This window comes from Blennius ocellaris (assembly GCF_963422515.1).
Source record: "Blennius ocellaris genome assembly, chromosome: 16".
In the NCBI taxonomy this organism is placed as follows: Eukaryota; Metazoa; Chordata; class Actinopteri; order Blenniiformes; family Blenniidae; genus Blennius; species Blennius ocellaris.
The window spans coordinates 16,658,223-16,686,130 of NC_137665.1; the positions used below are offsets into that span (position 1 = coordinate 16,658,223).

Below are 27,908 nucleotides of genomic sequence, written 5' to 3' on the forward strand. Positions count from 1 at the left end.
AAGTGGAGAGTTAACCATGAATATTTGCCATTATATTGAAGTCATGGTATTGATATTTATACTGCATTATATTCACATTTCACACAATTTACATGACAAGAGGTCAATTTGTGGGTGTCAGAGAAACTAAAAGACGAGCTGGAAGACGTTCATCCTCCAACCCTGTGTAGACAAACAGAAACGGCAGTCTGAGAAAAAAAAAGACATTTTATTGAGTCTGCAGAATCATAAGTACAATTTGAAGTGCTGTAACAGGGCAACAAGAGATGATATCAGGTCCTTAATCCGAGTAGGTATTCTGAGATTGGAATACAAGTGTAGGTCAATATGCATATGGTATCTTTACTTTATTTTCCATTAAAAACAACAAAATAACAAAAACGGAAAGATTTAAGATGGAATGCACAAAATTGGTCTGAATGCTAAAACTTGCATTGGTGGATTACATGATTAGACTCTGCAAAGTCTACAGAATATTTCATAGAAGCGGGGAATGGTTCATCAGAAGCACGGCAGCTTGACGATGACGGCTGAAGGGAGGAAGGGAGGCGCGGCGGGCGGATGGATCAGATACAGAGACCGAGCGAGGAAGCGAGGTTATGATACGACGGTACGGTTCAGTAGTGACGCCGGAGCAGACGAGCGATATTTGGCCCAATGAGGTTAACTTGCCCACTAATTCCCAGGTCAGACAAACAACTTGCCCTGCCTTTCCGGGAGGGAGGGGGGCGAATACGCCGCTGTCAAACACTCCCCTCCCTCCGGCCCCTCACACTCGCATCATCACCGAGTCAACACACCCACCCAGAGCCACACTTCAAACAGAGGCTGCCATTTCTCCTTTCGCCTCCTCTTAACGCACACCACCACTTGGTTGGGATCGAGTGCAACCTGACGGAGGCTCCCGGTGTGAGTAGCTCTGCAGTTAAATCAAAAACGTTAGCAATCGTCATCATCATCATGAGCCAGGAACAACAATCTCTTTACTCCACACACACACACACACACACACACACCTCCGAGGTCGGCTTTCACCATCGAGCATCCGTTTTCGTAAAATACTCTTTTCCCGTTGTCCAGTCGAAGTTGATGCAAAAAAGAAATTTGAAATATACTGTACAGTGTGTTCAATGGGTCTGTTTTGGCGAGCTAAAGAAGCAGTTTGAGGTTTTTAATTTCCGATTCAGTGACCTGTCTTTCGTCCATCTACAACCTCCAAATTCTATTGTTTCTTCCTCCATCCAACCAACGAGCCAAACCTTTAAAATCACATCAACATCCCCACATTCACAAAAAGTATTGACCAACTATTTTTTTTTTTTTTTTTTTTTTTTTTTGAACTTCAATCTGCGGGCAAGCCACTTCCCAGAGCACCATGACCTGTAAAATCTCTTTTCCTAACTTACCTTTAGGATACATATACAATTGTACAATGTCATCTAGCTACATCGTGACAGCATCAGTTCATTCAATAAAGCTGACAACGTCTCGCACCGGCCGCTCACGTCTGCGACGGAGGAGAATATGGAGAGAAAAGGGGGGAGGGGGGTCGTTCAGAGACATTATTTACACAGAATTTATCATTAGTCAAGACTTTCTCTCCCGGATCAACAGAGGGAAGAACGATTCTGCGTTTCCGTGTGATAAGCAGCAACATAAATGCTTTTTTGGCTTTGTGTATGAACCCACATAGCGACCGACACCTTCTGAACACTGCCGATGCTGCTCACTACTGGTTTTTAAGTCGCACGATGTGGGATCTACCTGCCAGATTGGGGGGGGGGGGGGGCGTTCAGTCGACAGGCCTCACGTTCATGGGCGTTGTGATAAAAGTTGCCTTCGGAATGCTGCAGAGTGACGAACAGAACGGGGGGGGGGGTCCACTGATCAGAGGCGGCCTCCGACAACAAGCAGTGAGAAATAGTCGGACCTGAAACTGCGAGTTGGTCAATCCCACTGCTGATCCACTACCATCAGTCTCTACGCCAATTCAGTTTTTAGTTTTTCGCCAATTAGGTTGCTGGTTGATTAATTTCAATACACTGACTTTTTTTTTTTCTTTTTTCTTTTCTTCCTTTTTGAACGTAATCATTTTATAACAACAAGGAAACCGGTGGAAGAAAAGCATGAGAAAATGACAACATTTACCACGAGCAAAGATTCAACAGTTTCTCTCATATTTAAATGAAAAAAAAAAAAAAAGAAAATAAAGACTGGAATGTTTTCTCACAAACGCGGTGGAATACATTTAAAATCAAAGAAGAAATTTACAATATAGAGTTGTGCTTGGCCTTCTCTTTTTATAAATGTGTTTTCTGTAATGATTTTGTAGCAAAGGGGGGGATGGAAGCGGTTACTGTTCCCTCCGGGTTTAACCTCCGTCACCATTTCTTTCTTTCTTCTCTCTGGGCTGAAGGCATTCAGGCTGCAGACGCATCACTGAGGGTGTGTGAACTGTACACACACGCGCACGCACACGCATACACCAACTGAGAGGGGAGTATTCAGTGTGTGGCTGTAACAGGTAAGACTGATAATGTCCCCTAACTCGTCCCTGATTCCTCCTGGAGCCGAGCTGCCCGAGAAAAGGCGATGATGAGGAGGTGCTCTTCGGTTAGGCTACGATTCCAGTTTCACTAAGTTACCACGAGACGCCCGATCCTCCCATAAATATATTAAAAACGACCACTCTGTTAAGACTGATAGCTGGCTGATTGGTGCGACAGGGCGAGAGGTTAAAGGAATGTACGCAAGTTGAAAAGATAAGCTTATATCTGCTTATGTCTGAGATTTAACACTGTATTTCCAGTCTGGCCAAAGATCCAAGCTGCTAAATTAAAGACAAACACACACAACATGTGGAATGATTTTTTTTCCCCTCTTTTTTTTTCTTCCATTTTTCTTTTTTTTTTTTATATCCTGAAGCAGTTAGTTTTTCTCATGTGTCGCAAAGTGCTAAAAGCTAGGATGGAGCTGTGCGACGCGGCGGCGAGCTACGCGTTGATCTCATGAGACTTTTCCGGCGTGCGGCGGTGACGAGAAGACGGACAGACGGAGACGGACGTCAGCACAGACGGAGCCGGACATAGAGGTGTCTGTGTTTGGCGAACGGTGAGAGCAGAGCAGGGGTGCACAAAGAAGGAGGGGGGGGGCGGGCGGGGGGGCGGGGTCAGGGTCTCACAGGACAGATCGGAGAACAAGAATAAAATTAAGAGAAAGCGGCGTTAAGATGAGATGGCACTGGGCTTTTCCTTTCCTTCTTTCCCTCCCTTTATCTACCTCTTCTTTTCTTCTTCTTCTGCGTCTTTCCCTCCCACTCAGATGGCCTCCACGTAGTTGGCGGGCAGCATGCCGCCCATGCCGGTGCGCTCCACGCGGCCGTACATCCAGCCCTCGTCGATCTGGTGCACGTCGATGATCACGTCCCCGTCCAGGAAGGACACCTCGTCGTCGTCGGCGGCGTTGTAGTCGTACACCGCCCGGTACCGCTTCTGTCAACCACACGCGGCGGGAAGGACTCCCAGTTAGAAATCTAACGGCAGTTAGTTTATATTCATGACAGAAAATAAGAAGAGTATTCCGGATGAGAGGAGGTTTCGGCAGCTTACCCCGCTGGGTGGAGGAACCGGCTGGGGCATCGGCTCAGGAGTGGGATTCTTCTCCGGAGGCGCTGATGTGGTGAAGAGAGAGGAAAAATAGAATCAGTTGGTCAATTCAGCTCTCCAGAACAACGCTTCACAAACGCACCGAGTCGGGACGCGTTTGAGCTCCTCGCTACGCGACATCAAAAGGGGCCACGTCAGGCGCGCAAAACTCAAACTGTAGCTTTTCCTCTTGCTGCCCATTGTTTCCTTTCGTGTGCCGACACACGTCGTTCCTGCTAATCTACAACTTGATTACCCGATAAGTAGCCAGAGTATACTTTCAGCTCAAGTATTTAAGGTTTCAAAAAGGATCATATAGAACACCTGTGTGGACGGGTTGAAGTGCAGAGTATGGGTGGATACCTTGGCTCGATGGGCCCGGATTGATGAGGTGGGCTTCAGAAGGATGAGACTTGGTCTTCTGTTGGTATTGAATCTGCAATAAACAAACTGCATTAGGTTGCATCTGAAAACGTGGTGGATCGTTTGGGATTACCGAGGACGGCTGGGGGTGTCACGAAACCTGTACGTTCCTTCTGTTCATCCTTTATGCAGTTTGACCCGTAGCCATTTGGCCAAATCAGACTAAAACGTGCATGAATATATTTCACTTTTCAGAGTTTTGTTTGCGCCGCCTGGAGTGAGATCAGCACTTCCTCTGAAGGTTTCGGTCAGAGCGGCACGCTCAGGTTTCAGGAAGCTGCGAGTGTGTGTAGTTTTGTTCCTATCCACCAGGGGTCTCCCTCTGGTTTCCTGCCGCTGACGCCAATAGGTGGGGTGCCTGTCTGGCAGCAGGGCAGGGAAACGGCTTTGACGCTGAGAGGAAATGACATCTCAGCGGCAGGAAGTAGTGTGAGCTCACAGTTGCGTAGCAACCGACAATGACACATCAGGAAGAACAGGTGGGGCAAAAAAAAAAAAAGGAACGAAATAGAGGGGTGGAATGAGCCAGTTCGATTCAACAGGAAGAGGAAGACCACGGTCAACTGACTGATCACAGCACTTGTGAAGCTGAGAGGATTGTAAAAAAAAAAAAAAAAACAGTTTTGTTTTTTTCCCCAGAGAGAATGTGCAAGTCACTGCCGACTAAACAGAAATCACCGGAGCTAAATGTTCAGGTGGCCCTCATCGGTCCGCTCACACCCGCGTGACAAATACACATTCAGCGTTGGAACATGACACCGGCCGCCCTCGTCAAACCAAAACCAGAGTGACTGCACCAAATAACCCGCTGCCCTCATTACCGAGCTGATAACACTCTGACTCACTGAGCCTTGGTCGAGCTTTACAACCCTGATTCAGCCCCCACCCCCCCCCCTCACACCCACACTGAAAGAGCCCAGTGTGCCGGCGGCGTGATAGACTGTCTGGTTGGAGACGACAGTGTGTTTGAGCCGGGACAGTGAAGTCAGTAAGTGAGAGAAGACTGTGGCCGTTCTTGAGCTCAATATGCTGAGTGAGAGTGAGTGATGGAGATAATTCTGGTTTGTTTTGAAGGGGCCAGTTGAACAGATGGTGTGTGTGTGTGTGTGTGTGTCTCGGCTGCTCGTGCCGACCTTGCCCGATACTCCTCAAGCTTCGCTGCTCCAGGTTGCCAGAGTTCACGTGGCTTTGCCAGTGCTTCAAGGGGTCAACAGTCGATCTGAATGTACGACAAAGTTCAAAGCGGCGAGGGGTTCTCAGCCGGGGGAAGGTTTGGGACTGATAAAAGAGGGAAAGCACCGACGGTGGAGAGTCCCCAGTGTGTTCGCAGCTCAAGAACAAAAAGGAGACAAAGATGAGCGTTATTCTGGAGTGGATCCCTTGTGATTGGCTGTAAATGATGCGCCGGCAGCGAGCAGACGTCTCCTTTCGCCATTGTGCCTAAAAACACTTCGCGCCACCCCGTGCCCATGCACTCGCTCCCACCGATGGCGGTTTCTGTGTATGCGTGCGTACAGGCATATGTAATAACTCTGCCTCTGCCCTTTACGCTCTTCCTTGATCTCAGACACGCAGGATCTTCGATCACATGAAAGCAGTAATTACCCATCACCCTCCACAGTAATTATGTCATTAGTGAGGCCGCTGCAGAGCCGCTTTAGTGTGATAAGGCGCGATTTGTGCTGGAGCGCGTTTCACGTGAAAATAAAGGCCGTTAACAGCCGACTGGATCGGAGTGGGGAAAACGCTAACTGCCAGGAACATTTCTACCTCTGACGCACGTTTGCGGAGACATAACGGATCGATAGCAGGTGCTGACGGAGAACGATTCACAAGGAGAATTCCATTACCACCTATGAGGCACGAATAAGCACGACAAAAAAGTTACAATCCATAAAATACATTTTTATAGTTACTCACAATCTGGTGAAGCTGTTTGAGGCCTGAGATCAAAGAGGTAAAGCCAATTATGAAACGTATCAGGAAAGTGTCACGTCATGAAAAGACGGATAATCTCCTTGTCCAGGCAGTGTCTTATGGCGACTTTCAGAACATTTTTCAAGCCACGCCAATGGCATTAAGCAAAGTATACAAGCATGACCCAGCGCTCGGCACAAGGCTCCTCCCAATTGGCTCGACACACAGAATGGTGACCGAACTCAAATTATACACAATCATCTTTTCATTTAGAAGACTACCACTGCAGTGGTGCTTCACTTTGCTCTCTCACGGGTTTGATTCTTTATGGAGCATTTTCCCTCCATGCATGAGTGACTTCCTTCTCACAGTTCAAAGTCTTGCACGTTGGGTTAATTGGAGGACTAAAGTGCCCGTGTGTCAGACTGATGTGAGCTGAGGTTTGAGGCTCTCCGTCAGCCCCGTGATGATCATCTGACCAGATCAGAGCGTCTCTCAAATCCAATAGTAAGAATAGTGAGGGAAAAAAATCATTTGGATAAAACACGTATAGGACATTTACCTTTAGTTATAGATGTGAGACATTGACACAGCACAAATATTTAAAGATTTCCTACAGAACAACCACAAGAAAGCTGCAGAGAAGTAGGTTTCTCTACATCTCATGTATACCAGGGGAGTATGGCACAATTCTGAACAGCTAAATCACTTATTTTCATCCTATATGTTGTGCGTCTCATTATGATGTTCTATATTTGGAGAGCAACCTGTCCCTGTTAAATCTGTCACGGTGAAAGCATCGGGAGATTTTGTCTTTGGGAACACAGGAGGGCTCGAGTCGAAAACAATCCACAGAGTTTGAGCTTACTGACCAACACGGTGGTCCGAGGGCCATCTTTGTGCTGCTCTATAACCAGTGGGTCATGTGACGTCACCTTGCGTTCGATTAGAAAAGGTTGACGACAACACCCCCAGCCTCCAGCGGGGGCAGACCCGAGTACGGTTGAATGGGCTGCCGAGACTTACGTCGCTGACTTGCATCTGCGTTTTCATAAATCTTTTCATCTCCGGTGTGTCTGCGACGGCGCTGAAGGCTTTGCCCTTACTCTTCTCAAAGTCCTCCTTGTAGTGAACCTGCACAACAAACACACAAGAAAATGTTCAAAGGAAAAAAAATAGAAAACAATTTCAGATCAACGACTTCCATTTATGAGAGTCAACCAGGAAAAGGCAAGAGATTCTGCGCAAATGATTATTTATACATGCGGTGACCCAGATTCTGACGATGTACACGTTTCAGAAAACAGAAGTGATTAGTTGATATTTTGTCCAGTTTGCGAGGGTTTACTCTTGGTTTGACAATTGGTCTGATTTACTGACCTAAGGTTTAGTGTGTCTATATCACACACACACACACACACACACACACACACACACACACACACACACACACACACACACACACACACACACACACACACACACACACACACACACACACACACACACACACACACACACACACACACACACGTTAACGGCAGATAAATTGGACTTGGTGTAAATGTTGAATGAAATAAAGGGAATAATTACAGTACTTTTGTACTTTTAGTATTTTTTTTATTTATATTTTTCCAAAGCATTAAGATCATAATGAGATTTAAGATATGCAAATAGTGGTTTTCTTACCCACTCATATTTGGTTGAAAGTATTTGCCCCACAAAAAACAAAACAAACCACTTCCTGCTAAACTGAAGAGCAAGGGTAAAGTCCTACACCTCAAATAGTCAAATTTCTTTAGCCTTCCGAGGTGACGTTCACTTCCTGCTTGCTTGGAAGAGAAGGGCTGACATACAGGACGTGGTGGAAACCATATACGGTCAAAATGAGAGGTAGTGTGCAACAAAGTGTGTGTGTTTCTCCAGTCTTCCCACCCTATTATGACCCAAAGGGCACTGGAGGAAGCGTCCAGCCCTAACAATGAGATAAATATCAGAAACCGCACTGGAGATCTCACTGCCACCTTGTGGCTGAGTGCAAACAGTCAGAGGAAGGGGAGGGGAAAAAAAACAAAACAAACTGAGAAACAGGTGCATGTTTTAATCATGAAGCTAAAGACACGGCCACACGGTTTAGCTGCTCTTCATTCGACTCCCTCGGCACGAAGCGTTTCAATCCCACCTCCCCACGCCGAGCTGCTCTTCCTGCCTCCATGGCGACTGCAGCCTTCAAACACTCCATGAATGGAGCTCGGAGGAGAACACGGTCCATTAGCAGGAAACAAAGCTGCGCCGCCGACGCCTCTCGCCGCAGACGCCTCTCGCCGCAGACGGCCACGGATCGCCCCGGCGCTGCCCGGCAGACTGCAGAGCCGCCCCCCGCTCGGCTCGCGATGACATGGACGTGAATCGCACCGGTGTGTGTGTGTGGGTGTTAAAGGTGATAAGCTGTGATTTCAAAAGGTCTTGTTGGGTGTGACGACCACTGGGAAATAGAGAGAAACGCAGCGGTGTGGCTCACTGCACGGGGAAACTGTACAGGACAGGAGACTGATGTGACCCTTCTTTGTCCTTCATTCTTGCTCCGCTCAGTCAACACATGATCCCCCCCCGTTTTATTTCTCGGGCCCATCTTCTTTGCATTTCGGGGATGAAGCAAACACTTTTCTCCTCCAATCATTCCTTGGCTTTCCTTCCCCACCCACTCCTCTCTCTCCCTCGCTCTCTCTCTCTCTCTCTCCCCCCCGTGCTCCTTTTTTCATTCATTCATATTTTACCGCTTCACCAGCGACAGTCAGTCATCACCACAGAGTTGCTGCTCTTCCTCATTAAAAGCTTCCCCTCCTCTCTCTGTGCATTCCTCTCGCTTTCCTTCCTCTGGGGATTTCACTTTTATCTCTTCCTCTTTTCACCATGCGCTCCTCCCTTTTCTGTGTTGGTGCCTTCCTGTCTCCTCCATTTTTTCCCTCCTCTCTTCTTGCTGGTGCGTGCCTCGTTGCTTTCCCTCTCCTCTTACCCAATTCAGTCTCGCCACTCTCTATTTTTCTCCTTTTCTCCGTCTTGTTTCCCTCCGTCCCCCCCCCCATGCAAAGTCTTGTAACGAGGTGTGACAAACCTCTACCCTGCTACCATAGCAATAGGGTTCCCGTAGCAACAAGGCGACAGTGGCGGAGACGAGTTGGATGGCCGCAGTTCTCACACGCACCTTCAACTTTATTAGACCGAGACAGAGGCACAGTGACAGTAACAGTCTGGGCTGTCTGGCTGCACAATCGGCGGCTTAAGATGCATTCTATTCCTTATTTCATGTAAACAAAAGATTCCTTTCAGACATCTTTCCCAGGAAGACATCCTGTCTGCATCCATTTGTTTTCCTGTCGAAGTGAACTTATGTTTTGGGGGCGGATGTGGCTCAGTTAGTGGAGCACGGTGGTCGTCCTCCAAACCCCGGCTGGTCAGACCATGTGACTGAATACCGAGTCTCCCCCAACAGTGTGTGTGTGCACATTGTTCCTGTCGTGTGCAAGAAAAGTGAAGCCCAATAACCATTTATGATGTTTACATCCTATCTCACTCATATTCATCCGAGATGCATACGGACGACTCTCCACACACGTTGAATAGTTTTGCTACACTAATGCCTCCTTAGAATATCATAATACAACAGCATCATGTGTAACCTGATTTTTTTTGGTCAGCGATAACAATAATACAAAAAACAGGGGGGGGAAAGGGGTGTTTGGATCTAGAATGATCTAGAATCCATGGAGAAAAACACCATCTGGCCCTCCATCCCTGTTAGCCCCCTCTCCATATGACCGCCACCCCCACTCCTGCGCTCCCCATCTCATATACATCCCCAGTTTCATCCACTCTGTTTGACAATGACATTCATGCACCTCCTCCTCTCTGCACCACATTGTCTGTGCTCCTCAAATATTACGTCTTCTCCGGCCCTTCATATAAAAATGATGCAGCCTTGACAGTCCTGTGCTCCAATTTCACACTAAAACTTACTCGCTATTCCGATTGTTGAACCGGGTTCAAGTCCGTAATGCATTAGCATCTCGCACTCGCTTCAAAACACAAAAGACGCTCTGTTCTTTCACTTCCTCATTCTGTGCCGGGTTTGATGTTATCACGACGGTGCCGTCACGACCGCGGCGCAGTGAGGTGAACAAAAGTCAAGTCACGGTCCCTGGCATGTTGTCTGTGTTGAAAATTAATGCGATCGCAGTACTCGCTGTGTACCTTTGCGCCACTGTTGCTTTGAAACAGTCGTTCCTGTGGTCAATTCAGTGATCACATGTGTCTCCTCAATACGACGACTCATCCCAGCTTGATTAAGAGAAGTGAAAACCCTCACATGAGACGAGCGGGCCACCTCTGAATGTTCCTAGTCACCCTGGAGTGCAGCTAAATCTGGAAATCGCTCTTAAAGATCTGGAATTGAGCAGAGCCTTTATTAGGGCAGTAACACATGACCCAGTTCAGAGGGATATTTTGGGCCAAGTTTGTTTTTTTTTTTAATCTTGGAATATATTCGAGTTTCTGTAATTTTAGCTCCTTCAGAAGACATAGTAATGTTCTCTGTGATTACAAATCAGACCTTGAGGATTGGAGAATGCATTATTGTCACTATTCTTCATGCATGAACTTGAACACCAAGTTTTAGTAAACAAACCTTTTTTTCCTGATTGAATTCTTTATTATAAAACTGACTTTACACCTCAGCTCAGATAATGTACTCAATCAAATGTCATTTTTGTAAATGTATGAGCCAAAATACAGAGGAACCATGGTCCAATCAGTGCCTTTTTTTAATGTAAATGTAAAAAGTGCTATATTTACTTAATGGAAATTACTTAATTTTTTTCATCCCCATTACGTTCCGTTCTCTGCAGCATGACCACCACCACCACCCACCCGGCCTCACGTCTCGTACTCGTCAAAGCCAAATCAGTTTCGTGCTCGACTTCACAGGTCAGTATTAAAGCTCTGAGCACGTGGGTGAATGTTGAAGAATAAGAGTTTCAATGCAAAAGTGTTCACTCTCAGGAAGCTGCAGAAGCACAGCTTCTTTGCGAAAAAACAAGAAAAAAAAAAATCAAAAAAGCCTCCAAACAACTGCTTGATATCTTGATTTTGGGTCGGATGCTGGTGGAGGAAGAGTCTTCACTCACCTGACTCTGCACCAGGCTCTGCTTTTTGAGGCGGAGGTTCTCTATAGTGTCAGCCACGACGGTGAAGTTTGTCTTGGGGTAGTGTCTGGAAGACAAAGAACAGCAGACACCGTAAATGCTCTGTAAACACAAAACGCCATCCGTCACGCATGCCGTCACTCCATCCTGAACCTTAAAGACAAATCAATTCAAACTCAAGCGGTGTGCAGCCCGTGGCCACAAAGCGGAGGCAAGTTGTTATTCAAGGTGGTCCTGAGGTTGAGTTAGGAGCCCCGGTAGACAAAGGCCATGTCAGTAGAACACACAAAGCTCTCTAAGTGAGAGCCAAGGTAGTTTGGAAGAGAGGAAGTGCAGGCAGGGGCTGTGTGAGAGAGTGAGAGAGAGACGGGAGCCTCAAGGTTGCAGGGTCTTGGAGGCGAGCCATAGCAGGTGTGGAACAAGCCTTCTGTGCTTACAACACACACACACTCATGAGTACAGGCCTGTGGGGGCTAACAGGAAGAGGAACGGCACACAGAGTGAGCAGTGGGGTCAGACAGACAGTGGGTGAGTGTGAATGATGTCATGGGCAGCCCCCTTCAGCAGAGCGCCAACGTGAATCGTTTCTTTTTTTTTTTTCTTCTCCCCCCTTCTTCTCTGAATGAATTTTGGGATTCTCTTTTAAGGTTTCCGGTCCAGAACCAACACGAGCTCTTACCTCCCGGGAGAGGCGGCTCTGTCTGAAACAAAACACAAATAAACGTGGGTGAACATAAACGCACACCAGGCATGGCTCCAGAAGCTGAGAGTCACACGCTCGCTCATCGATTCACCTAAACTGCCATCATCGGTGTGCATGACGTTCACATGTATCCCCTGCGACTAATAATGGCCGCGAGTTCAGTAGAGGCCTGGAGGCAGAAAAAAAAAGGAATTGCGTGGCCAAAGTCCAGGAGGAGAGGAAGAGCCCTGACAGCTTCTCTAACAAGCTCATATGGACTACAGATCCCAGCCTTCCTCGGGGGGGCTGGGTGACCTCAAAAATCTGAACACGCTCTCCCGTGCCTCTGGGTAACCCATTTAAGCAATATGTTTACCGTTTCCAAGGCAATGAAGGTAAACAAAGAGAAGTAGCATTCGTCCAGATGTGATTATAGGATGTTGGGGGGGGGGGGGGGGGGGGGGGGGGAGGGGGAGTATAAAGGCCTGTGGTTGACAGATTGAAGAAACCTTAAATCAAATTTTTAACAGTCGGAAGTGCAACCCGGTACAGTGAGATTAAGAAAGTCGCTTCATTTGGCATTTTAAGCACTGTAATATACAACAAGTGAAACACAAGCATTCATGACAATATCTTTGAGCTTAAAATCTGTGGTCTCATGAAAGACACTTCCTGTACGAGACAAACTCCCGACATTCACAGAACGTTTCATGGCCGTCTTCTCACTACAGACGCTGTTATGAGGTACAGCCACTGACGGCCAATAGAAACGCTGGAGGAGGAGAAGAAATTGTAATCAAGCCGGCACCAGTTCTGCACCAAAACAGTAGTTTGCAGAGGTAAAACATTAGGGAGCCTTCTCCGACCCCCCCAGTGTGTAAATGCTACTGGAGACGCGGCTCCATTCCGTCAGCTTTGTTTACTTCCTGAACGTTGGATATGATGGAGTGACGTCAAACTCACCGTTACAGCAGTTTAGAAACCCATACAAGACGGGGAAAGTTTTAGTCTGGAGGAAACGTCGTCTGGATGAAGCAGTTCAGGAGACCGATGGTGCCAAATCATGTTTCCGCAACAATGAGACGTAGCGGCTTCTAACCAGATAAGATAAGTGTGCTAATCAAGCGACGCAAATAAAAGAGGTTCTCTGTGGGAAGAGTCAACCCCGAGTTTAATTCTTGATGTTACTCAAAAACCAGGGACATTTGCGGCTGCAGACATCCAGAACCATCGGTTCCATCCTGAACTCGGAGCATGAGAACACGTCTCTGTCCAGGCTTTAAAAGCTTTACTTTGTCTCTCAGTTTAAACTCAATCACATTACCAAGAGCTAATCCGTCACAATGCTGCCTTTTCTCACCAGTGACAAATGATCCTGGAGGATAGGTTTGTTTTAAGAATGTAAAGAAGGAGTATACTTCCATTTATACTTTGACTTTCTTTCTGTCCTACAAAGTTGGTATTATTTCTAATATTCCAACAAACATTTGACGTGAATGCACTTGTACATGGCGAGATGGTGGAAAAGCTGAACCTTAGTTTGTTTTAGGGATGAACAATGACATCTGCCAATTAAAAACAAACAAGAAAAACTTTTACATTGCAGATAAAATGCCGATTTATTTTTCGTGCAACCATAGTGTGCAGGCAGGTATGTCAGTGAATAGAAGCCGGGCTGCAGATGGAAACCAGCCACGGCTAAATCTGGTGCAAAGCAACTTCTCTTTTACATCGTTTTTCTACGCGGTCCATGAAATATAAACACAACAAGAAAGAAGAGAAATCGTATGGAGTGTGAAAAGGCAGCAATGTTTATTTTCATACAGACAAATCTGCCTCTGGTTATGGATTTTTAGGATTGTAATTGTTTTTTCCCCTCTTTTGGACTTGAAGGGAATTCTGCATTTGTTTAGTTTGCTTGCCATCATCAATTGAAAGCCCATTGCTTTGAGCTCTTGTCAGTCTGAGCTTAGTTTTGAGTTTACGTTTGTATTTCCAAGTGTTGTATAACCATAAGGACTCATGTTCTCAAATAAAAATACTTTTATTAAGTTAATACAAAAGTCTAAAAATCATCTGCAGCCCACTAATTCAGATTTATTCATTTATGCATGGTGACTACTTTAAGTTGTGTAAAATGCATAGAATGCAATTTCAGCCAAAGTGCTACATATACTTTTACTTAACCCTAAATGTGCTGCCTGATCAAAGTTGAAAAGCTAATATCTGCAGAGCTTCTCTGGAGGAGGGTGTGTCGGGGCTGTGGTGGAGCCTGAGTAATTCTAGGGTGTATCAATGAGCCTAAAATCCCCCGCTCGTCTGAGGCAGAGGGTGTGTGCACCTCCAATGTGACTTCACAAACCTCTGCAGCATGTGAAAGGTCATCTGCGAGGCTGCAGATGTGTGCCTGTGCTGCTGCACTCGTGACTATTTGAGGATCTGAGTCACAGGAACACTCATCTGTCGGAGCGAACGACGGGGTAACAAGTCGCAGACGGGAGAGGGTGACACATGCAACCACGCTAAAGAGGGAGTGATCAAACTGGAAAAGCGCTACGGTCGGGGGCGGGTGGGCGTCATCTCATGCACACACACACACACACACACTAACACACACAAGCTGCCTACTGTGCAAGAGGAGGCGCTTGTTTGCATAATGGAACCAGGAAGTGTGGCCAGCTTGACCCTGTGGGACCTGGAGAGGTTGCAAAGCATCATTAAGCGGCGACATTTCACGGTTTCCTACATCGTCGTCGTCCCAGACGACACACGAAGCAGTGGACAGTAATAACACCTGAATGAGGACACATGCACACGCAGTACAGCCGGCAAAGAAGAATCAGTCGTATCTGCAGCGAAGGACTAGAAGAGTCTATTAACCGGTGAGCGTCCCTGTAACGTGTAATCAATTGAGCGCTGGGTCAAGGACATCAACTGGAGCTGCTGATTCGACAGGCGTCAGCCGATACTCCATTTTAATCCATCTTCTTACGGCAAACCAAGGAAAATTATATTTGGTAAAATAGGATTCCTTCTCTATATATACACACATCTTTTCTATACACTGTATACAATTAAAAATCCAACTTGATTAACATTTGTGTGTAGTTGCATTTGTACTGATCCTGCACTTGTGGGATGAGCAACAGAACCAAGTCAGCTCAAAATAAGAGCCAATATTCAATAAAGGACTTTTTTTTTTCCAATCACTAAGAAACAATCAACCACCCACACTTCCTTATTTGTTCTCGGTACTTCATAAAATGGTACTCGGTATTTAATCATCAAACCCCGGCAATTATTTTCATTGGTACAACCCACAATTTGCTCACCAACTCATCTCACGAATGCGTCATCACTACAAATGTTGCAGCAGTTCAAAGAAAAATAAACAGGCTTTCCGTCACAAACATTTATTGCAAAGCAATAAAATAATCAACCACACGCACTTCCTTATTTGTTCTCAGTACAAATAAAGTGTAAAGCTGAAGTCAGTCAGTCTGCAATTGACCTTCGTCTTGAACACGTTTGACTTGCATTATAAGCATTTAGCCAACTTATACATAAAGATACCAAACGTGTCGCTTATTTTGCATTTATGAAATCAAAGTACACTTTAGAATCACAGCAGTTTTTCCACCCAGATCTTTCAGTGGGTTTTTTTCTTATTTGCCATTTTCCCTCCAAGTATTCGATATAAAAGTCGGCTAGTGAAAGCAAGAGTCTGTCCATATTCACTGTTAATGAGGAGCTTTTCCAGGGTCAGTTTGAATTTCCCATTTTAATATTAAATTCAAGTGCCATATTTTCTACATTCAATTACAAGATAAAAGCTTAAAGATTTTCCCTTTTTTTTTTTTTTTTTTTTTTTAGAAATGATAACCGTTTTACATGTAATTTTGTGAACGCGAAACAAAGCTATTCAAGTGAACTCTGGATTAGGTTTTCATAATGTAATGATATTATTAATGTATGATTTGATTTTGAAGTCACGGTGGCCTTGATGTTTGACATTAGTTCCGTTTGCAACAGGCCAACAGCTGCTGCCAAGAGGCAAGAATTACAAACAAACTGGAATGATCAAATTGTCCTGATTGGACATTTATTAACATGAGTCATCGTAATCATGTCGATGGCCATAAATCAAGACATTTGCAACACGTTTCCATAACGCCACAGTGATTCCCTGATTGATTAGCAGTTATTCACTCAGCCAGTGTCTAAACACTGCCTTTCTGTCGCCAGCGCAAACCCATCCAAATATCTCCCACCACCAGGGGACTCTCAAAGCGGGGAGACGCAATCGACGCCTATATCAATTACTCGGGACAAATTTAGAGCGCTAATGATAAAATGGTCATCCCACAGAATAAGAGGAGAGCGCAAACTGGATTCTTTTTCCCGAAGCAGGACGCTCCTCTTCCACTGATGATGTTTACTCTAACGAGGCCCGTTTTAAACAAACAGCAAGAGGCATAATAAACAACACTGAAGGACCTTGCTCCCCGGAGGAGGGAAAATCGGAAGCAGCAAAAATTGAGGGGGAAAAAGGAAAAGAAGAAGCGGCAGCCTTGATATGAACGGAGCTGAACGTGGGTTCTCAAGGTGGATAATGAGAAACGGCAGCCATTGGAATCTTAAAAGTCCCATTCAGTAGGTCTGGGTGGTAAAGGCAGTAAACACAGTGGTAGTCTTAACTGCAGAATACAGCCTGTATTCAGCAGGAGTACCTCGACACAATGCTCTGCGCGTCTGCAATTTTGTGACGTCGCAAATTACACGGGAGAAAACCGTACATTTATCACTATCATTAGGCCCGTTTTGATTTACAACGACGCTATAAATGCGTTTCGACTTGGGTTTTGCAGCTCCACCTCCAGTAGCTTACAGGGGAAACTCGGGTCGCTGAAACTCGCACAATCAAAATGGATCAAACAGCTGTTGTGTAACTTGTAAAGTAAACGAACAGGAATGTTGGATTTGACAAAAATTGGCAAGAACGAGTACGTCCTGTTTGGGTGTGTACCTCCACCGTCAAACCGTTTCTGTAATTGCCACAGTTTCTGTAACGACGACAGAAAAACCAGGACGCCGTCTATCCTAACAAATTAAATTACACAGGAAGCGTTTTTGTGTGGCGACAGTCAGTCAACACGCCAAGTTAAGAAGTCTCGTGCAACCCGTGTCGCACGGGTATGAGGATTTAGCGCTCATCTTTTGAAAAGTACACATGTCCTATGAATTGGACTTCATAAAGTCGAGGTAGTATAAACTAAAAAGGATGGCTCAGGTCTTGTGCCGTTTTAGATTTTTGATCACGTGCTACTGGATGGCAGTAGTCATGCCTCTTGTATAATTAATGGTAGTTTTGACACGTTAGTGCTCAATACATCCAATGGTGTTTTGCAAGACTAAACACTCGTGCTCGCTGGACAACCTGTTGATGTAGATGGGTATACAGAAGCCCATTATATTCCATGTTGTATCTTTAAATCAACATTTGGAGATCAAATATCAGAATATCTAGCATTACCTTAACATATTTGACTGTTATCTCGGTATAATCGTCAGTCTTCCATGGACTTTGGACACATGCGAGTTTCAGGTAAACATGAAAACAGAAAGCCAGTAAACTAACGTCAGAGAAAATTTTAATCAGTCTAAACTGTTTTTTTTCCATTTCAGACTTCAGACTGTGTTCAAATTTCAATGTAGAGCAAAAAAAACAAAACAAAACCAGGAAGTGTTGTGCTCTACACCTGTAGACAAAGTAAAAAAAACACTTCCTGAAAGGCTACATTATTTACATATTAAAATAAGAACACAAAGGTGCATTATCATTGACTTCTCACTGGGATTACTCATGAATCAAGTTATTATTTCTTATAAAAATTATTATTCTATCTCAGTTTATTTCTGAAGCGATAAAACGCAAATTTAGTAACGGAGCTCATCGGGACATGAATCGACACCTTCTGTCTGAAGTCTCACACCACATGCAATCACTGTCCAACTCATAACCACACACCAGGGACGAGGAGAACATGATCATCGGTAATGGCAGCGTGGGGGGAGGGGGGGGGGATTCCATGGATTCCTGATGGGCCTTCATAGTGTGTGTGTGAGAGATGAAGCGTGAGTGGACATGCTCGTTTGCAGAGTGTCCGCCTGTGTCACTGTAGAGGAACTCAAGGAATTTCCTTTGTTGATACCCCCCCCCCCCCCCCCCCCCCCTTCCCCAGTGGGTAGAAGAAGGGAGGGAGGCACTTTCCCACAGCACATACAGGCCTTCTCTCTGAGGGAGGAGGAGGAGAGCAGGAGCTGGAATAGTTACAGATAAACAGCAGAGGAGGGAAAGAAGGGGCCGTCGTTGGGCGTCCAACATGAACACCAGCACACATTTAGAGCGTCTTGTTTCAGGCGGTGGACAGATGAAACGTTACGGTCGGCCTCTCTGGGAGATAACTCCACCATTGAAACACACACAAAAAAAACACACCAAAACGGGGACTTACGCATTGCAGTATGGTGTCTTGTTGAAGCCTTTGTAATTCTTCATGTTCAGGGTCATTTTGCAGGTCTCGCAGCTGAAGCATCCTTTATGCCAAATCTGAGAGACGGAGAGAGGAAGAGGAAGGCGTTGGTTTGTTTCTGATGGGCAGGCTCTTATTTTGGGATGGAATTCAAACAAACAAATATACAAAAAGACATTAAAAAAAAAAAAAGCTCAGTGAATGACTTAATTTATTTTCATGTTTCCTCCCTGGCTATTAAACTGGATAGTTACTATTCAGGATTAGTGCGAGTAGTGTGACCAGGAAGAGTCAAATCAGTCGTTTATCTTTGACACCTTCAGAAATAGACCAACTCAGATGTCAAGTGTGAATATTTTTTGGGGGCTTTTTCTTTTGTACACAAGCAGGCTTTGAAGTCCACTTAACGGCCATCTATTCATCCCTGAATCGCCTCTTCATATGAGGCCATGTTGTCGTCTTCCTCGCCACCCTTTCGCCCATCCTCCCACTCGCCTCCTTTCCTTCCCTCCCCTGGCACTGGGCTGATCTGCGGCCTAGGGGGGTTCAAAGAGGAAACTGAAAGGGGAGGGAGGAAACATGAAAGTAGGGAGATGGAGAAAGCAATCGGAGGGGCTGAGCCGGAGCGAAACCGCCGGGGAGTGAAGCAATGATCTGGCTGCTCCCGCCATCATCAAGGGAAGGATGGGAGGAGAGCAAAGACACGACGAGGGGCCGAGAGAAAGAGGGAGTCCTTATTAACATGGCCCCGAGGCACTTTGCCATGCCTCTCAATTCTTTCACCCACTCTTTTATCATTTTCTGTTGCACATGCCCACACACACAACACGCTAATCTTCCTAAACAAACATCAGAATGGGGACACTTGGAAACAAGAGTCCGCCGCATAAACACGAGTGCAACATCGTTCCCTGAATGATTTAAGAAAACAGAAACAAAACATGACTAATATAGGTTTGGTTCCACATGAGCTTCTCAGGCAAAGAGGAGGGGATTACAGGACAGGAAAATCCAGCCAGTTGTTGTAGCAGTGTGAAGTTGTAGCACGTATAACAGCTCTGATAAAGCAGGAAGTAAACCGGCTGGATGTTGAGCTTTGCCGAAGCCGAGGACAGACAAACGCACCACCGATAAGAGCTGTGTATGGAAATGGGGCCAAACATATTTCAGACATCATTGAATAATCTAAGAAAATCAGACTCCAAGAAGGCTTTCAGAACACTCTTTTCTTTTTTTCTCTTTGGATGTAATGGGCCACCCAGGGTGTTTTGCAATGACGACGAGCAAGTGCATGTATGCGTTTGACACGGGTGTTTGTTTCGCTGGGCAAGCAATATTGTACCGGGACAACAAAAGAAGAGGCTCAGCGTAGAAAGCGGGCCTCAGCTTTGTTCAGCAGAGCTGTGATCCAAAGCCAAACACGGCGGGCCAGGCCTCCGAACGCTAACGCCTTATCCCGACAGCAGCCAGCCAGTCCCTGAGGGAGCCGCAGATGGACACATCAAGTTTCTCTTTCCACTGCTCACTCTCTCCGTATTGTTCTGGCGAGAAGTGTGATGGCAAATCCTTTTATAAACAACAACATACTGCGGGAAGATTCCATTTCCTCAAGCTTCAGCTGGTGTGCAGCTGTGGAGGCTGCCATCTTTGCGTGCTTGACTTCTGTTCATCTCCTCATAATGTTGTCGATCTGGATCTTGCAATGCCAATCCAACCTGCATTAAAAGTAAACGAAGGCCAGGGTAGCCCTGAATTCTTTTATTTACTAAGGCGAAGGGAGCTTGAGCCTTTACCAGTCGATAGCCATGTACCTTAAAGTATATTAAGACACGTGTCAATCAAACTTGTGCGCTTGTTTTTGCACTGTAGGAGAAGTAAACTCTCCCAATGTAACATGAAATAACACCAACCGGAAAGTCAATAAAGGTAACGTGAACTTTGGCCTTCTTGTTGTCCCAGACCCGGTCATAAATCTATACTTAGAAGCCAATTGTATTTTTAATGCACATCATCCAACCTGCCAACCCACATCCTACTTGGACAACGTCCGCCACCTCCACCTGTCAATTTGAACTTCACAGGTCACAGCAGGTTGATGCTATGTTCAGACTGAATAAATATTTGAATGTGCTCATCAAACACAGAAGAGCAAGATTTTCATGTTAATTCTCATTAAAGAAAAACAGCAATGATTCCTGTTTGAGCATATACAGAAAACCAAGAGTTTAGTAAACGGTAATACAATCCAGTGTAGCGTGCATTACAGCGCTCGAAAATTCAGATGTACAAGTCAGAAATAGATCGAAGGACGACACAAACTATGCCCATTCGGGTTCACATGATCTTTACAGGCTCAGAGGTGGAGAATACAATTCATCCATCCATCCATCTTGTCGAAGGATTTCTCCAATGCAGAGGCCCCGGGGGCTGGACGTGACCCCAGCCTTACAATGGGTGAAAGGCAGGAATCGCCACTCCATCACAAGGCCAACAGCTGCAGAATGGCATCTGCCATTATTCACAAGTAAGATAAATCAAAATACACCAAATACACGTTTTTATTGGGGAATTCCACTATTCAGTTGGACACACCGGTATATAACAAAAAAAAATCATTCACTGTTTATTTATATAAAGCGTAGACAGAACTCCAGCGGAAAGTCAACAATCAACCTTGTGAGCATGTTTTCAGACAGACAGCCACAGTAAGCTATTACTATTTAATCTCAACAAATGAATCGATGCAAATGACTTCAGTGTGGACTTTGGTCGTGAGGTTTCACTTGACCGTTTCGTTTGTCCGTTGGACAGACGGAGGCAGACCTCTGCTCCTGTCAAAGCTTTCCTTCCATTGTTCAAAAGATTCAGTTGTAGCAACCATTGCTTCTGTCCTCCTTTAGCCTCACGTAAACAAAAACGTGTCCCTGTTCTGCTGAACTCAAACGTCTTCACGATCCTGCTCACCCACATTCAACCTGGACAACCTCAGTCACCCTCGACCTAATATTGTGACCCTGCAGGTGTCAGGGAGCTGGCACCCTGCTGAGGGTGTTCAAATATTTGGATAAACGAATAACGGGTGGAGAGAGCAGAAGTGCACATTTCTTAATATACCAAGTACACGACAGAGAAAGTGATCTACTGCTGCAGTGTGACGTGAAAACTGAAATTCATATGCACCACCATTCGTGTGTTACGCCGTTTGCTCTGAATCAATGCAGACATCTTTCCTTGTATAAAGAAACTCACATTTTAATGTTAATGAGCTTGCATTTCCCCCACAGATATCAAATGTACATAAAAATGTGAGGCAGTCCTGAGTGTTTACTCGAGACACATCTTAAAATGCCCTATAGTTCGACAGCAATGAATAAACTCAACAGAAACACGTTTTTTTGTTTGTTTTTCTTAATACAATAATGCATTAGGTTTGTCCCACACTTGAGATCCATCAAGTCAGCTGCAAATGCAAAACACAAACGACAACACATGTTTGAAACATCATAAATCTGTTTCTGTCAGTCAGAGGCCACGCAGCATTCAGCCTTGACCAGCTCTAGAGTAACCTGTGTCTCGGATACCAAGGAAGGATCTAGCAGTCAGCTGGAAAATGAGGGCACTGCAGAGATGGAGCCCTAGAAATAAAGCCTCCATAACCCCCCCACCCCACCCCCCAGCTCTTTCTCTTTACATCAGCGCAGCTCAAGGGCACATGTGTACGCATGCTTGTCTGTGTGTGACGCTTAGCTGTGAGCATGTACATGCACACAGCCTCGTATGTAGGTTATACGTCTCTGTGTGTGATGTACGCATGTCAGCGAGGATCCGAGGCTCCAGTCAAGAGCAAAATGCTCAGTCAGCCTCACAGCTTGCTCTCTGTGAGAGCTGAATACAAGAGAGCCTTGACAAATAAAACCCTCGGAGGTCAACACAACTTCAGACACCTTGTCTACAAACACACACACACACACACACACAGGGAGACATTTATAGTCTGTCCTCTCATACAAACCTCAGACTGTTGGAAAACATTGGCTCAAAATGCTAAAAACAGCCTGCCTATTGAGACCTGCGAACCATAATGTGCCCTTTCACACAAAACCCTTTGTTATCAACGGCAAATATTTTCATTTTCCAAACGTGTATACATTTCTATTTGACAATACAATGTACTTTGTATTTTTGTTCTATATTTGGCAATAATATAAAAAACATGAATTGGAAAACAATGAAATAATGTGCCATGTTGGGCAGAGAGCTTTGCGATACATTGTTGAAGTATTTCACAGGTTTTCCACACATCAGAGTAGCAGAAGTTAGTGTTACTAGAACAACGTTTCTCTATGTTGGCGTATGAAAGAGTAAGCAAGTACTAACAGAAGATCAATCTGTGCATTTAAACAGTACACCGAGTACACTCTTGCTCTACTGAATCACTGTGGCCTCTTGATGTTCTTTCTAGTATTTCTAACAAAGTACAAACACAGTAACAACAACCAAAGTTCTGTGACTTTACTTCATTTGCTCAGAACATTTAATTCTGGTGGTCATGGGTTGAAAAGAATTAGAATAGATGCTTATGATTATGTATGTTGATACAGGAAGACCATTTTTTAGGGTTGTTTCTTGGCCTGGTGGTCTGAAATATTAGTTAGGTGCATATTGAGAGAGGAGTAATGAGATGAAATGTTACGTCACAGCTCGGGTTGTTTTCCACCCAGATTCCCCGACGATTTCTGACAATGTCTTAGTATTTCAAGGTGATGATCACAATATGTTCACAATCAATAACCCGTGCTAAATTAATTTGCATGGTCCATTCCTCTAGTAATCAGCACAGTAAGCCTCCAAGGAATTCAGAGCCTTGTAACCCTGAAGGACATGGTGGTGGGCCACCCTGATAAAATGTTTCATAAGTCTTGGTTGAACCTGTAGCAATTAGTTTCAGCCTAAACAAAACTTTGTCCGGGGCTTTTAGTGGCTGAATCGGCAGAAGGGTTGAAGAAATGCTGGGGTGGCAGCTTGACTAATCGCGGCTAAATAAAACAGAAAAACAACACACACCGACGCAGACTGTGGAGCAACGGCTGCTGCTCTCTCTGAGGGTAAAAGATTACCCTCGCGTAAGGCAGTTCATGCCTAAAGACAAAGTGCCCACATCTGGCTGGTTCTAATAAAAGAAACCGACTCATTAACACAGGCCGATTAATAATTAGCTTACCTGACGCCACTCATTTTTGGCTCAGCTCAAGGCCCTCTTACAGGCACACAGACAAGACGGGAGTCTGAACTGAGTAGAATATGCAATCAACTTTTCAAAACACTTCAGGCCCTGATGCACACTTAATAACATACAATGAGATGACAAAGAGGACAAAAACAGCATTGCACCATAAAGAGTTGACACAGAGTAAAAGTCAAATGTCAAAAGACTTCTGCTTTGTTGAGAAAAATAAATGAGTCCTTCAAGAGATAAAACAGTCTCTTCTCGCTCTCTATAAACGTGTTGGAAGGCAGTGCATCAGTACGCCGTGCTGGAGGCTTAACGTTATCAGAGAAGAAAACAAAGCACATGGTGGGTTGGCTTTCACACAACGGGACAAGCAGAAGTACCTGCCCGCTCAGTGTTGAGTCTACACCTCAGGTGATTTTGACTAATGTGTGTTTACGACGGTTAGTCATCGCAGGGCGGCGACTGGGGGTGGATACAAAGATTCCTCACCTCTTGTGGCATTTGGACGACATGAATCAGTTCTTAAAATAATCTGACTAAATATAGGCATGGGCTGGAGACAAATTTCCCCGAAAAACACGGAGGCGAGCAAAAAGAGCTTATAAAAGACTATTAGAAAGCATTTAAACATTATACCCCCCCCCCCCCACGCGGTGCTGCTTAGGACTTGAATAATTATGATATTTACGTAGGACGGAACAGCAAACAGTGAGGCATTTAAGCAAGGACTGTACTTTGAGCTGGAACAAGCTTCAAAGATTTCCAATTGTGCAATCCATTGTCACAATGCAGCATATAAGCATTGGGTGTGTGACGTAAGCTCCTTCATACAGTAGAGACTGTACAGAGCCGCACAAGACGGATATGTCCTGCCCTTTAACCCCTTTTTCCCAGCAATTTCCTGGGATTGAGACGCGGTGGCACAATTGAGGCTCACATCTTAAGCAGAAATCCTGCACTGCAGCCGGATAACAGAGCAATCACACTGTTGGGTAACCGACCGAACGGACATCGAATGGCTGTAGCTGTGAGAGACAGCGTACGACATTACAAAAGACATCACACAGATCCATAGGCAATGTAATTGCTAAACTCAATGTTTATGAGGCAATTCAAAAACATTTGACCATTTATAATCACCTTTTACCGCCAACTTGGCAAAACTAAAACATAAAAACAAACCTTGAAGCTTTGAAGTACAAACTATCACTTTATTTAGCGAGTGAGGCTGTGGTGTTCTGAAGTTCCTTTCGGGCCATGTGAGAGGTAAGTGAAAGACTGGTATTGCTGACATTGAAAAATGAACCAAAATGTTCCGACACTGCTAATACTCACATACTTAAGATGTGGGAACAATGTGTGTGAAACTAATTTTAAAAAATGTGCTGCCAGAAAAAAAACAAATCCACTACTTGGAATATTTACAAGACGTGCCGTATTGCGCTTGCCGACGTCATTTCAGCTTTACTACTCAAAAAAACCCGCGTACGAGACAATGGAACATGCGCATAAAGTACCTGAGAGACAGTGGGTTGGTTTTTTTTTTTGTTTCAACACCTCCAAGTTGAAACAAGCTCTGCGATTCAGGCACGCAAAAGGCTGACTGCGTGTAGACAAAGTAAGCGCACACACATGCGAGTAGAGACGAGTGTTTGTGTGAGAGAGGAGCTGTGAAGCCCAACCACTCAACACAGGCCGATTGTAAAAACACACTTCCTGCAAGCAAAAGGAATATCAATCTTCAAGTGACATGCGGGGAAATCATTGACAAAGCCTGTTGTTCTGGTAATGACTGCAGGCGAGCTGTTGGGGGGGAAAAACATACTTCCTTGACACATTACAGTGGTGGCGATTCAACAGTTGTCTACCACGAAAGCCACTACGAGAAGTTTGAGTCGAGGGTAGACATGCCTACAATACTGCCCCTGCTATCAGAGGGGGTTATTTTAAGCACGGGAAGGAACTCGCACAAGCAGACAAAACCCCGTTACCAAGAGCTTCAACCAAACTGCACTTCCTGTCTTTCCGTGTGCTGGGCCGCCCCGCTGCTTGTGCTGGGCCAAGCCCTGCTTTACTGGAATGCAGCTGACAAGACAAACAAACCCTCAGAGGGCTCAGCCGCTCCGAACAGAGACACAACAAAGAGAAACTGTCAGGTAAAAAAAAGAAGAAGGGATTTTTCTGCGGCCCAGAATTCCAATGCAGCAGTGGCAGAATCCTCGGCTCCCCTGCCTTCACCTGAGCTAGCCTCACAAATGGGAGTGGGGAGGGGGAAGAAGGGGAGGGAGAGGGAAAGAAAAAAAAAAAAAAAAAAAAAAACCTCAGCAGCTTCACACTAACAAGAATGGCGACGTGTATGTGCCATGGAGAAGGAAACGGGGCGGCTGTTTTGGATGTGTCTGAAAGGTTGGGCGCTGATGCGGAATGGCAGCAAAGACAAGACGGCGTTGCTGCCCTCCTGAGCCTGTTCCCAACGGGGAGACGCCACAGCAGGCCTCCGACAGAACATGTTTTATGGGCGCCTCGGTCTGCTGGAATGCAGTCCGCTGCAGGCCAGACTCCAGAGCAGACTGCACTTGTGGCAATTTGGCTCTCATCAATACTCGCCCCTCATAACTCCCCGGCATAACTTGGGATGGCGTGTGTATTATGTGAACGTGTAATACTGGGCTGTTTGTGCACCAATATGATCAATCCCAGTCCAGACCACCTTAGGAGAACATTAGTCATGTCCATGCAGCCGAGCAGTAATGCATCCAGGCAGGGGGATGATGTGACTTCAGATAAAGTGCTTGATGTGCTCTTTCGGCCCCTTTCTCATCCGTCAACGCCGACAGATAAGCAGTGATCGATTCTCAATAACCATTCAGACGTCCATTAGACAAATCATCTCCTTAAAAAAAAAAAAAATATATATATATATATATATATATATAAAATGCTGTATACCATTAAGACAAGTCAACACACGGTACCCAGGTAAATGTGAGTTAACAGAGTCACACGTGTGCATCGTGTTGCTGCAAACGTGTAAGCGACCGCAGGCCTTTCCAATAAACAATAATCAAGTCATGATGGTCGCCGCCTCGCAGCAGAAGAGGGGAAGCTCCGAACAATGCGTGCAGCCTCTGCGACGTCAGATCCACCTTTTTTTTTTTTTTTTTTTTTCAATTAGTCATCTCGCCCGCCGCCACCGTGGGTGAATTTGACGAGATTACCACCTTTTGGCTGAGATTAAACAGTCGAGCTGGGGCTGAAAACGACACCGACTGCTCGACTAATCGACTCGGGATTAGCGAGCGAATCCGACACGGACACGTTCAAATCAGTTCACGCTGCCTCGAACACCGCTGGATGCGGAAATCCTCGTCGTGGAAGTAACATTACATCAATAAAAGGCTGCAATTGTTCCAGTTTTTGGTTGTTGTTTTTTTATTATTGTTGGAGGGGAAAAATGATTTTGGGAGTGTGAAAGCAGGGCTGCGAGCCACGCTGGTTCAAACCTGGTCAGTTCTACCGAGGCCCAGGCCTGCCCGAGACACCCCCACCGAGCGCTCCGTGTAATAAACAAAGGTGCACTCAAATACCACAGTCCCAACACTTAATATCACCTAAATGTGCATTTTCTATGACGGCAGTGTGTTTTTTTGTTTTGTCGCCCAATAAAGCGCAGTTTGTGGTCCACGTTGACGTCCCCAGACGGGAGCTAGCCGTTAGCTTCCCCCCCGCTAGCGGAATACCTGTTCGCTGCGATTCATTCACAAAAAAAAAAAAAAAAAAGCCAGAAGATGGGAGATTTAGGCGGCCGAAAAATACGTCCCTCCGCGCTTATAACCGACGGGGGTGAAACGAGAAGAGGAGGAATAAAGGCGAATTTGAGACGGTCCTCACCTTGTCCAGACAGTTGACTTTTTCCGTGGGGTAAACGGTTCGTCCACATCTGCTACACGCCGGATTCATGTTGGGGAGGAACGGAGCTCCGCGGCTGCTTTTGGCGCTCAAAACACGAAGGCGATGCGGGGTTTTTTTTTTTTTTTGTGGCGTCGAGTCCTCGCCTCGGAGGCTGTTAAAAAGCTGTGATTACGCACGAGCCCGGGGAGCGACGCTGGATCTTTTCGGACGTGTGGAAAGCGACCGCGGGAGGTTGTTGTTGTTGTAGCCGCACAGCTGGCTGTCAGTCCACTTAAACAGACACGGAAAGCGCGCTCCCGACGCCCCCTGCTCCCTCCCTCCGCTGCGCGTGTCCGAACAGAGGTGGTGTGGGAGGTTCGTTTT

General features: G+C 45.6%; 1 protein-coding gene across 2 annotated transcripts; it reads right to left on the reverse strand.

Annotated features, from left to right (window-relative positions):
• Positions 1-187: 187 nt before the first annotated feature.
• Positions 188-27,816, reverse strand: LOC308140894 (LIM and SH3 domain protein 1-like). 2 transcript variants are annotated; one of them, XM_080510857.1, is made up of 7 exons: positions 27,525-27,816; positions 18,383-18,477; positions 11,168-11,252; positions 7,011-7,118; positions 4,008-4,080; positions 3,609-3,670; positions 188-3,491 (listed from the first exon to the last, which is right to left on the reverse strand). In XM_080510857.1, exons 1-7 carry the CDS (start codon positions 27,591-27,593, stop codon positions 3,318-3,320), a joined length of 666 nt encoding a protein of 221 aa, XP_080366983.1. In that variant the 5' UTR covers positions 27,594-27,816; the 3' UTR covers positions 188-3,317. The 2 variants fall into 2 exon arrangements, with proteins under 2 accessions (XP_080366983.1, XP_080366982.1); XM_080510856.1 differs by having other exon boundaries at positions 3,969-4,080.
• Between the last annotated feature and the right edge of the window lie 92 nt (positions 27,817-27,908).

What these genes read in the sequence shown, in the direction of transcription:
- LOC308140894 (XM_080510856.1), bottom strand. Translation starts at nt 27,593, where the DNA reads ATGAATCCGGCGTGTAGCAGATGTGGACGAACCGTTTACCCCACGGAA. An exon ending in CGCAGATGCAAGTCAGCGAC is followed by an intron (nt 4,081 to 7,010) that starts GTAAGTCTCGGC and finishes TGTTTATTGCAG; the next exon opens with ATTCAATACCAACAGAAGAC. An exon ending in ACTTCAACCCGTCCACACAG is followed by an intron (nt 3,671 to 3,968) that starts GTGTTCTATATG and finishes TCACCACATCAG; the next exon opens with CGCCTCCGGAGAAGAATCCC.